Source organism: Athene cunicularia, assembly GCF_003259725.1.
Source record: "Athene cunicularia isolate RWA chromosome 1 unlocalized genomic scaffold, athCun1 chr1_part2, whole genome shotgun sequence".
In the NCBI taxonomy this organism is placed as follows: Eukaryota; Metazoa; Chordata; class Aves; order Strigiformes; family Strigidae; genus Athene; species Athene cunicularia.
In genome coordinates, this window is record NW_020799092.1 from 32,131,435 (window position 1) to 32,144,184 (window position 12,750).

General features: G+C 36.0%; 1 protein-coding gene across 2 annotated transcripts in view; it reads left to right on the forward strand.

Annotated features, from left to right (window-relative positions):
• CDK17 (cyclin dependent kinase 17) overlaps positions 1 to 12,750 on the forward strand; it is an 88,944-nt gene that overhangs the window by 59,532 nt on the left and 16,662 nt on the right. For both annotated transcript variants that reach the window (XM_026867826.1, XM_026867827.1), the window contains one exon: positions 10,220 to 10,345. In XM_026867826.1, coding sequence (XP_026723627.1) covers positions 10,220 to 10,345 — 126 coding nt within the window. The remainder of the gene's footprint in view (positions 1 to 10,219; positions 10,346 to 12,750) is intronic.

Consider the following 12,750-nt stretch of genomic DNA (forward strand, 5'->3'; position numbering starts at 1 on the left):
GCTCTCTGAGATGGCAGTAAAATAATAATAAAAACAACCACCCAAGAAGAATTTTGACGTATTTCTGGCATAATTTGTCACAAATTTCCTGTGTATTTATACACTTGATGAAGTAATATCTCACATTTGAGTTTCATTTTTCCTCAGATTTTTCAAACCTGACTTTGTCACATGTATTTGTTTTGGTTTCATTGGTTGTGAATAGAAGTTCCTGGAATGAAGTTTCTGAATACTGTATTTGTGCTGAACAGTTTCAGCCTTTTACCTTAAAACTGCTGGGGGATAACAAGTAAATAAAAAACTGCCTCTGTTTTTGTATTTTAAAAAAATGAAAGAGCAGTTTTTATTCAGCTAGTCAATAGTCTAAGCAGCACATCCATGAAATAAAAATTCTTGTAAAAGTATTCTGTTCGGAATTTCTATTTTTAACTGTTTACATGAAAAAATCCTATTGACATATAATTCTAATTTTTTGGGTTAATACCACTCGTTACAAATATTACTGAAAAGATACTGGGAAGATTTCATAAGTTTTTCATTGTGCTAAAGTAAATAAAAGTAAAGCTATCTGCTTGCACTTCTGGTTTCTGTTTTTTGTTGTTTGTGTTGGTTTTTTTTTTTTAAATACTATGTATTTTTATTTCAGTGGGCATAGCTACTGTAGATAGATACTAGCAGTAACTTTCTTGACCTACTGGCAGTAAAGTCCTTACTTTGTTGATTACTGATAGGAGATGTGCTGGAAAATGTGTCTCCTAGTCCCAAAATAGATACTAAACCTTGGAATTCTTAATAATATTAGTATATCACTGATTATATACTTGGCCCCTTGTCTTTACCTAGCATCTCAACATGAAATCTGACAAACTTATGTTTATGTTTGGGAGAGGGCAGAGAACATGCAGTATCTGTAGTCATTAGTATTTCTTCTGGGTCTGAAATAGTCTGTGGACTCAATCTCATAAAATCTCTGAGAGTACTTTGTGTAGTTGATTTGATTAACATGTTGGAAAAAACCTCTTTATTTAATTGGTTAATGAATTCCATATTTTGGGTCATTTCTGTCCCAAATATAAAAAGTCACCTGATTCAGTGCTTAAAACTGATTCTTTCTTAAATTGTGTTGCATTTCAGTAGACTGGCTGAAAACCAGCACGGATTAATAGAGTGAGAGGTAGCAGTGATCCTTTGTAGTAGGTGGGTCTTCAGATTGTGTTTTCATTATTGCTTCTGCCAGAAGAAAGTGTTCTTTGATGACCCTTTCCTCAAATTTAACAGAATAGTAATTGATTAATTGTGATTTAATGTTTTCAGTAAAATAACAACATTCAAATATAATGTAAAAACACAGTATTCAAGTGTAAACCATTCTGCAGAAGGCAGAAAAAAAATGCACTTTCTGCATCACAAGGAAATTAGTTAAACTTGTCAGCTGAGTGGGGAAAAATGATTATGGTTTTATATACTTATAAGGAGAACTGGTGCAGCTAACTCACTCCAGCTGTTAAAATAGTCTTTTGGTTACAGTAATCAAGGCTTATTTATAAAGACGTTAAAAGAGAATTCTGTGAGGATGCTACAGGTTTATTCTGATGGATGTGTATGCTGGTGTTTTGCTTCAAGTCATTGGAGGTCCACAGGACTGTAACCAAACAACAAAATTATAAATATAATCTCTGATTTGGAGGTGAGCTTTTTTTCTATTTGCTTTTGCCTCTAGCAATCTTGCATACAGTCTTGTTGTATGTCATAATTCTATGGAGGATTCAGTTGGCTTCAACTGTGTGAACTGTCATTTGACAAAAACGCACTGAAATTTGATAAGGCAAACTTCAGAAAAAACTCCACATGGTATTTGATACTAATATGGGACAGTAAGTACATGCATATAAGGTTACATATTAAAATGTTTAAAATCTCATTGGCATAAGCAAATGTTTTTGAGTTAATTTGTTTGCTTTGTGTATCAGTAACTAGCACATAATACATGTTTTTATTTAAAAAACGCAAGGAAAGAATACTGTAAGAAGTGGATTTTATTATTTTTACAGTGAACGTGTCATGAAGTTGAACCGTGCACAGAGGTTATGATGTAGCATTTTAGATCTCGCTGAGCATTCTGCAGTGAACAAAAGCACTATGACTTATTAGTGAACAACTTGTGGTTGCAGCTGACACATCTTGCTGGTGCTCACTAAAACTGAGAAGGCTGGTTCAGACAGGTGCTTACACAAGAGAGCAAAGCTTTTTCATTTGATCTATAGCGGATTGTTTGGGCTCTGAGACTGTCTGTAGAATTAAAGAACAGTTTTTCTTTGCAAGGCTGTAACAAAATTTTATTGAAGTTATTTAACAATGTTAACTCTTTAAAGATAAGCTAAAATTGCAGGGGGGGATGGAAGGCTTGTCTGCTGCCATATAGTAAGTACATACTATAAGTAATATTTGGCCATATTACTTACAGTAATCCAAAGCATTGGATTGGTATATGACAGTGCAGCTTGGCAATATATTTTCTGTCATCCACTGACTACCTGCTCCTGACAGAACCAGCTTCCTTCTCCTCTTGGCTCTTAAACTTGCATCATCAGATAATTATTCACTTTGGTTTTGAGGGCTAGTTTTCTGCCAGGTGATTTTCTTACACTGCATCACTGCGTCGTTCTCTTAGAGCCCGTTCTCCTCCAAAAAGCAATGGGAACATCTGGTCACAGGCAATGAGATACCAGGTTTGGAGGTAGTCAGCTGTTAGATCAGCTGAATGAAACATTCAGGTAATAGTGAACTGAGGCTCATGCTATCATGGTTTTCCTTTCCAGTTTTTCTGACTAGCTTTTGGTACTACAGGATTGCCCCCTTTTTTTTTTTTTTTTTTTTTTTGCCACCTACTGCCTCACTGGCAGAAGCCTGAATCTTTCTTCTCTTGCTGCAGTTAAGTGCAGTAGCAGCCTGAAACAACCTAGCAGTTGAAAGACCAATAGCATGTGTAGCCCAATAGATTTGAGAAAGATTTATTTTTGCTATTGTGGCAAGAAAGAAAGGGTCTGCAAATTGGCACATTTGTTAAAAGATAACAATAAAAGTAAGCCTCAGTTTTTCTGGCTTTTGTAGCATAGTGAAAATTGGACTCAGGAAGACAACAAATCCTTCCATGGGGCAATTTTCTGGTTATTTATTTTTTAATTTTGATTATTATTATGTTTTGTGAAAGATACTAGTGTTTATTGTCTAAATGTGCTATATAAATCAAAGACTTACAGACTTGAGTCATCAAAAGACAGACTAAAAAGTGTGACTATTTCAAATTGCATCATTTTAAAGCAGTTTTAACATGTTGAGTTCAAACATTCTGTATCCTGAGTGAGAATCATCTTTGTTTCACTTCAGTGAAATTTAGTGAAGTGTGTAGTGCATCTTGGCAAAAAATAAATGGTGATTTAAGGAAAAACAGAAGTTGTTGATTTTAATTCCTGGTTTAAAGTGCAAAATGTTAACAGTGTTGCCTTGACAAATAAGAATAGGTTCATTCTGTGGAAAAATTTACTTTTTTTGACAGGATTTAAGAGAAATGAAAATGGATCTGCTTAACAGGAATGAGACTTCCTGAAAAGTGTCATTCTGTGGCACTGAAGAGTATTATATGGGCCAAGTCAACCGATTAGAAAGAGGAATAGCAGGTAGGGGATAAGAAGAGAATAGACAGCAAAGAAATAGAGTTGTTTGAGAGTCACATGTGAAAAACAGAATGTGGTAACAAAATTCTAGTATTAAACTCATGTGAATGGTTTACTGTGGGTGGTAAGTCAAGAAGCTGGTATTTGCAGTAGTATTTTGGGCCATCCAAAAAGGAACCATAAGAAATAAAAGATGTCAGGATTTTTGTTTTTTACTTCCAAGTATGTGTGAAGAACAGGAGGTGTTCTGGTTTTGGTTCTGGTCTTTTTAATTGTAGGACATGTTTGTTTACCTAATGTTGAACTACTCAGCTCACAGGACCTGCAGGATTTAAGTTGAAACACTTGCCTCCTTTTCTTGTGCCCAAGTGTAAGTAGTTGGTGGTAGACAACATCCAGTATAGATGGTAAAGACAAGCACAAGTTGTGGTAGTTTATGTCCGTGGAAAAGAGTGTTATGTTAGTGTCATGCATGCTTATGCGTTTATCTGCCATTAAGAAGAGTACGACAAATACGATTCTTATTTCAGGCAAATTATAAAAATAGTATGCATTTCTCTGCTAGTAATACCAGTAGTAAAGCAAGACTGAGAGGAAGCATTGCACATGAAGATAGAAAATATGCTTTTAAGTTGTAGAAGGAGGTGGGAATGTTGCAAGCATTCTGGTTACACTAGCAAAGCAAATAGTGTCTGAATATGTTCTCCAGAAAATACTTTGAATCCAAAAATAGCTCATTAAGCAACATACAGTTAACTGTAGCCATTTGAGCATTTAACAGTATTTTGTTTACTGAACACTGATCTATTTTATTGCAAAAGATTGTTTTACCTGAGGTACTTTCTTATCCCCTAAAGCTAAGGTTTTGCATTCCAGTAAACCTTTGTGTTAAGAGTTACAAAGGGATGCTCCCAGATTCCCTACATGTAGTTGAAGGTCTGTGTATACCACTTATACACCTGTTATGTTTAAAAAAGGACATGTAAGATAACATAGTTACTCTAATTTACTACCTTTAAAAAATGAAACATTAAAATCTTTAAAAAGATTGTAAAGATCCATAAAGGGATGCAAAATTAATTAGTGTTAAAAATGGACATTTAATTTTGTAGTGTTGACAAGCTCAAAAATTTAAGAGTGTAGGGAAAATTATCAGTCATGCCATTAATTTTATGTGCTTCCTTATTATTTCTTTAAACAGCATAGTGGCAGGATCTTGTAACAGCCTGCTAACGTTTCTGAGAAACGTTAACATATCATTAGATTCAGTTGGTCACTGAAATCAATGTGGACAAAGTCCTCTGTCCAGAAAGTGTCTTTTTCATTGTTTCACAGAATTCCACAGAGGTTTAAGAGAATTAAAAATCCTTATAAATGACTGTTTCCTACTGTTGCTTGTATTCCGGCCTGACATTCTACCAAAAGAGCAGCAAGCCATGGGTTTGGAAGAGCAGGTTCTGCTGCTGCTAAAGCAGCAAGAGCAAGATTGCAATGGGATGTCTGCATTAGCAGCGTAAGGGAACAGAGATGGCGATTGTGTCTAACATGCAACTCTGGGTTTCATACGCTAAGGCCAGCTGTTCAGCACCAGCAGGGAAATAAATGGGTTGCTTCCCTTGGGCTTGACAGCTGACCCGAACTGGCCGAAGGGCTATTCTCTACCATCTCACACGTTGCTTGGTAATAAAAGCAAGGAGGAAAGGAGGACATTTATGGCTATGGCATTTGTCTTCCACTTCCTGAGCAACTGCTGGGCATGCTGAGGCCCAGCTTTCCAGGAAGCACATTGACACCTGCTTGCTGATGGAAAACAGTGAATCAGTCGTTTTTCCACTCTGCTTGGGCACACAGATTTGCTTTCCCAATTAAACCATCATTACCTCCACCCACAAGTCTCCTCACCATCCTTCTGTCTTCTCTGCATTCCACAGAAGCAAGGAGCAGGCACCCCACAGAGCTGGGTGCAGGCTTGGCTGTTTGCCGGGACCAGCCCACAGCAGGGGAGTAAGTCCCAGACCACAGCAGGGCAATAAGTCTTTTGCTGCTGTCAGCTGAACAGGTTGCCTGAGTGTCAGCAGGCTGCCTGGTCTTGAACACTCAAAGCTCAAAATTGATTGGTGTATGGTAGGACTCCTGCTTTTCTTTTAAACATAATCTCAGTTAAATTAACAAGGTTTTCAACTGTATCAAACTCAAATTTCAGTTTCCAGTTTTTCTGTTTAGCCACTGGGAAATGTTGTGCTCATGCATGTCTTATGAATCCCCTTTCACGTTGCTGATAGCATTTAATGATGACTGCTTTCTTTTCTCAAGAGGTGGTTGCTTCAGTTATTGCAAAAACTGGGAAGAAATAAGGTGGTACAGGCAAACAAACATAACAATTTCTATCTTTCAGGTATTCGGGTTTGCAGCCTAAATTTCTTTAATTTTGCCTATTTTAAGCAATTAGGTAAAGGGTAATTATAATACAAAGATGACTTTATATGCATGACTCTATATATGTAACTTTATATATAATCTGTCAAATATTGGTGTCGTAAAAGGCTTCTGACTGGTAGGTAACAATTTTAATACAAGGTTTTAAAGAAGAAGTTTTGGCTTGGTTGACATTTCAACACAACCAAATATGCATGAGTATTTCAAGTAGAATAATAGTGTAGATTGTTAGGAGGAAATATCTGTAAAGTACCTGCTGCAGTTTCCATGAAATCATTATGTTTTCCTCTCAGAAAAGAAACTTTCTTCAGCTCTAAGAAGGATAATGGATAGTGCTTTGATTTAATTTACAACATGACAAAAATTTAAGGCTTCCAGCACTAAACACTGGTCTTTTGAGGGGGGAAAAAAAGAGTGTTTACTATCATGTATTGTTCATTATATTACAAATGTAAGTAGAGAAATTATATTAGAAAAAGATATTACATTCCTGAAAAAATTTTCTCCCTACTTTTTCCCCCTCGGGCTGTGTTGTGGGGTTGGGGTTTTGGTTTTTTTTTTTTTTGTTGGTGGTGGGTTTTTTTGTTGTTGTGTTTTGTTTTTTTTTTTTACAACAGACATTGCAGGGAGGTGGGTGTGAGGCTTGTTGTTGTATACTTAAAGTACACTATTGTTTGTGGGTTTTCTCCTGAAACTGGAATAGATTTGGGCCTTTACATCAGTACTTACCCTATCTGTGTTCTGCACTGTGGAGCACCAAGTGTAAGTTTAGAGCTTAAGCTCAGTTGAGAACTGAGGATGTCATGGATTTCTGAAAGTAAGTCATGGGAGGGTTTTGCAGTTGCCTGTTGCAAAATGGTATAGGTAGAGCTTTTGAGAAGAAAGGGAAATTCTGTAATAGAATTACAATTAGCTACCATCATAATATTTTCTGGTACCTAAAATATTGTTATCTCCAGTTTTTACAGTAGCTGGACTCCAAAGTAATGAATTCTTAACAGCTGTAAAGCATCTCAGACTTGTTTTATTTCCCTTCCTCTCCATTTGAAAAGGTATGTGTTTATTGATGGCAGGTGCTAGGCACGGTTAATGGCATAGTTTTCAAATTGCCATCACAGCTTAAAAGCTGCCTTTGCTTCCTTCTTCCTACATACCCATCGACTCTGTATGCTTTGAAATGTTTCTTCGAGCCTGTCAAGCTAGGTGTGAAGCACCACTTTGTCTCAAGGATGAGGACTGTGGGAGGAGAGAACATGGAGTTGGAGAGCTCTGGGGTGCAGTCAACTCAGTATTTCATGAGGCCATTGAGTTGTGGTTTGTGATTTCAGGATATCTATAAACAGATTTTGTTAAAATACTTATTGTGAAACAAGCACTAGGGGACAGTAAGAAGAGAGCACTACAGCAGGTTTCAGTGCCATAGAGTTAATAGATAGAAGGAAGCTATTTTGCCACAGGGTATATAGGATAATGATGATACTTCCTGCATTCAGGAAGTTATACTGAAAAACTCATCCCACTGCTCTTTTCTTCTGCTGTCTTGGAATTTGTCAAATTTCTGCTTTATTTTATGTTCTTGAGCAACAGAAGAAAGAAAATTAGGATATTGTCCCACTGATGATCGGGGATTACAATAGGAAGGTCCTGTTGATGCTGGTCCTCTCCCTGTCATCCCTGTCTTATTCCAGCAGTTCCATGGTTTCATGCTGCAGGAAGATGATCCAGCTGCTTTCTTTAAGACAGCATGAAACTTTTTGCTTTGTACTCATCTGTTTTGATGAGCTACCTGAATTTCTGAAGAATGCAATAAATTATAGAGGTAATTTATCTGTTTATTAAATATTCTGAAGCCCTGTTCAGTAGGGGAGAGACATTTTGCTTTCCAGATGACACTAACTTCAACAAATTTAAGTTGCCTGTTACAAAAATGGCAGTAGTAGACAGAGCCTGTCAAAAAGAAGGAAACTTTTTAGTGGAAAATACTGGTTTACTGTAGGGATTACTGCTAGCTCCTGTTACATTTAATTAGCTTCTCCACTCTCCCGAAAACCACACAGGCAATTTTAAAATTGCCACTGTTTTAAAAAAATCTGAAATACCAAAGTTAAAAATTAGTAAAGCAACTGGAAGCTGCCAAAACTGAGGCATCCTTTTGTGTTTTAATTGAACTTTAAAATATTGGTCAAAGCTGCCATAATGTGAACCAGTGCTTCTTTTGTTTAAAGACAGTTTAAAAATTCTGTACAAAATAAATACAGACTGATTTTTCCAGTTGCACAAAGAAGCTGATGTTGGACAGCAAAGTAGAATCTAGCAGACTTTTTGCTGTGTACCTAGGGGGGTTGTGAGGAGTGAAAGGAAAACAGGAGGATCAGCTGCCAGAAGTTAAAACTTTGTTGGCATCTCTCCAAAAATTTCTGCTTGTATCCAGTTGCCGTAGTAAATAATAACACATGTAGATCAATCATCTGAGGGATGTATATTAGCACTTCAGTCCTACCTGAAATTCAACTGGTTGCCAAATTACATTCAATTTTTAAATATATATTTTTTTAACAGATATTTTTTTCTCAGCTGTTGATCCAAGTGCATGTATGGATCATGCATGTACATGGTTCCGATGCATTATCGACTTAGTAAATTGTCCACCAAGATCTCAAGTCCTGAAAAGTCTGATGATCCAGTTCTTGGCAGCCTAATCCAATTTAGCTGCTGGCTTCCTGGGCTTGCCCTGCTGCCTCCCTTCCCTGTATTCAGGCTGTGAGCTTGTCTGACCTGACACTGAACCTGTTTGGAGCACAACACTGGCAGGAAGCTGTGCACTTTGCCTGAGATAGTTTGTCGATGATTTAGCATGCTGGAATAGTTCAAAGCTGCTGCAAAGACATGAGTAGAAACACATGGCCAAGCCTGAGGGGAGCCGAATGGGGATGTAGCTGCCAGTGTTCAGGTTAGCTTAGGATGCCCAGAATTCAAAGCTGGAGGTGGTAGGTAAAAACGAATAGGGTAACATCAAGAGCTTACTGCCCTCAGGTCAGTATTGATTAAATCTGAGGTGTACCAGCAGAAAACTGGAGTTTCCCTCTTCAGGAAAAAAAGTGTGAAAACAGGGGACATTCCAGAGATGTCCTCTTAAATTCAGGGTAGAATCTGGGGAGGTGGATTGTATCGTTTGATTCTGAGTGTGATTTTCTTTACTTGGATAAACTACCTTACTGAAAAACAATTACTGCTGTCATGGAAATTACTTACCATTTTTTATGAGTTTGTTTATGCTGCCCTTGTAGTTCTGTGATAGTGACTGGCTGCTTTAAGAGAATATTTGGTATTTCATTTTCTGGCATGTTTGAGATTAAAGCCAAACTAAAAATAAATTATGAGAATGTGCAGCTGCTCCCCCCCAAAAAAATTCTTTCATATTTATTGAAAGGTGAAGTAATTTTGTTTCCCTCTTGTCTTAGAAATTATACCTATTGTTGGAAAAATCTACTGGTGAAAAACAGAATCTGATGTGGGGAAAACTGTATTTATATAATGGCAGTTTGGTTTTCTAAATGCTGTATACTAAAGAGCTTAAAAGAGAAAAATATATTAACATTTGTAGTAGTTTGGCTCAATAATGAAGTGATTCTGTTTTGTAAGACTGAAAAAATGGAAGTTGAAGCAGGTTTTCAACTTTCAGTAGTAAGAGAAAGGGAGAGTGATATATTTTTAATTGTGGAGTTCTCTTGTTATTCTGATGTAATTATTCTATAAAGAGAAATATATCTACCAGCATCTGAATTCTCAGTTTCTGGTATTCCAGGTATGCATAAGTATTCAAGTAGACTCATTACATTTATCCACAGTGTAACTAATTATGTTTTAATACTTCATTCCCTTGTTAAAGTAATGAGTTTGTAAAGCAATAAATTCTTGAACCTGTTACTGAAGCAATTTGGAAGAATTATTAGAGAATGGTTTTTTTAAACATTATTTTTCATTTCTATAAATATTTCCGTTTTAAATAGCAACACTATAGTAACAGTTAACACTACAGGTGTTAAAAGATTTTTCAGGAAATTCTGAATTATACTTGACCCTTCTCTTTTTAAAATTATTCACTGCAGGATTTGAACAAGCGTTTGTCCCTGCCTGCTGACATCAGGATACCTGATGGCTATCTTGAAAAGCTGCAGATTAACAGCCCACCGTTTGATCAGCCAATGAGTCGACGGTCTCGTAGGGCATCACTAGTAAGTATAATGCATCAACCATGCTAAACCAACCTCTCGGGTCTTTAGATTCCGTTTAATGCAGATGTCTGTATACCATAGGTGTGATTCAACTTCATTTACACCTTGGCTTTTATGTCCAGAATTTCAGTGTGCAACTGTCAAAATCCCTTGAAGAATTTCACCCTTTCTTTCATTTTTCTTGTGCAAACTTGGCACTGTTATTTCTTAGTGAAGATCTTGACCCATTGGAATTGGTGACTAAACTCAGCTCCGAAAGTACATACTTACATCCTTGTGCTTTTCAGAGCAGAGATGATGTGTTTGACTATGTGGCCTATCTATCATAAGTCAAGGCTGGGGCTTTCACGTGATATAGTAGGAAGGCCCTAAAGCAGCATAATATGAAGGCAGGTCCTCTTCACTGTTCTTTTTGTATTTGATAACAAATCTTCTTCCTCAGAACTGCTGTTGAGATGATAGATCTTGTTTATTTGTTTTAATTTTTTGAAAAGCATATATGGATTCCTATAAAAGTGAATTTATAAATTCACATATACCTTTTCAGATTATTGGGTTATTTTAAAAAACAAGTCTTTCCTTGGAGATGGCAGAATGAGTATTCCTATACTGTAATTAGAGTATAAATGCTAGAAATTCTGAACACTCATATAAAATACACACATCCATTAAATAGTCCAAAAAAATTATTTTTACAAAAATTGTTACACTTCAGTCATAATTTGGTATATCAGTTTTCTTGATGTTAATCAAAGTCTTAAGGAATTGCTAGACCATTATTGAATTCCTGAGCAAATTCATTGGTGAGAAATTCTTTGCAGAGAAAAACTGGATAGGTTTATGAAATCCTCATTGTTCTTTGTTTTCTTGATTTAATGGCTTATTCTCTGAAAAATAAATATGAAAGTACATTTAGTGAATTAGTTTTATTAAGTGTGAAATATCTTTATTCTTTGTGAATTAATAATGTCTATAACAAAGCAATGGTAGAGCTTTGTCATGTATTTTTTTTCCTGAAAAAATACAATTTAGCATGCTAGACTGAAGCTCTGATCTGCATGTCACCTTTTACAAGAACAGTATTAAAAGAAGAGTTTGATTCACAGCACTGGAAGTAATAATAATGTAGTAAGCTTAAATATTTGTGCAAGAATTTTGTAGCTCATTAACCATTTAGTTACTGACATAGCATTGAACTGAGGAAAAGACTTCCCCAGACCTTCTCTTTTCAGATCCTAGTTAAGTTCCTTTTCAACAGAACCTTTTCAGTGTCAGAATACAGTATTTGGGGATGGGGGTATTTTTCTATGTATCCCCTTGCTCATTTAATGTTGAGCCCTGAGAGAAGTTGAAGTTCTCTCCTCTTTGCCTTCTAGAAGACAGACAGAAAAACAGTGCCCTCTAATGAACATGGTGTGTGTGTGTGGAATCAAGCTTCCTGTCACAAGGTTATTTTGGTTTGCCTTTTAAAAATGCTTTCAGGGCTTAAAAGTCTGAAATGAAACCAGCCAAAAGTGCTGTGGTGTGCTGGCATGCTTTTGCTGTATTGTTCTTTCATGATTTAAACTAATCTTTAAAAAAAATAAATTCAAAGACTCATTGTTCTGAGGTTGTCATTGAAAGCTTGCTAATTGACAAGACAGACTGTTAATTACAATATATGAATATTTTGCTCTCCTTCAAAGGCATGTCTCTTTCCAAGGCTCAGTAGAAATCAAAGGAAAGAGTCTGTAAAAAGTATCAAATGACGACCTGTTATACTTTAGGTATGGTGTTTTTCTTTGAAATACAAGAAAAAAATTAGCTTTTACAGTATTTTGTGTGGACATGTGCAGTATTGCATGCACAGTAGCGTAGAAGTTACGCACCACACATCAGAAATAAGACACCATAATATGGTGCATCAGTGTTTCTGTGTAAGTCAAGATAGACAGATGTGTATTGCAGAATAAAATTAAATAGTTCAGAAACTATTTTGAAGGAAAACAAAATTGATCTTAGTTTGAGGAATGTAAAAATTAGTTTTTCTTATGAGTGGTAGGCAACTAAAATGTGATTAAAAAGTTAAACACATTGAAAGGCAGGTCTTGAAGAATATCCTCTGTATGTAAGAAAAATTGTATGATTTTATTGTCTATATAAGATTATTAGCCTTGATGAACAACATTGAGGTTTCTTAGAAATCAGACTTTTAAGTTGTGCTCCAGACTGTCTGGCAATAACAAGGCAAATGGCTATGAGTTCTCCTTTAATTTCCCCTGTAAACTAAGCAGCCTATCTTTTTAATTTTAATACCATCTAAGACTCACTTCAAGATATGTTTAAGTAGGTCAAAATGCACTTTGGAAACATAATACTATTTTATTAACATTGTATCTATATCAGTGGTATGTTTAAAATCTCAC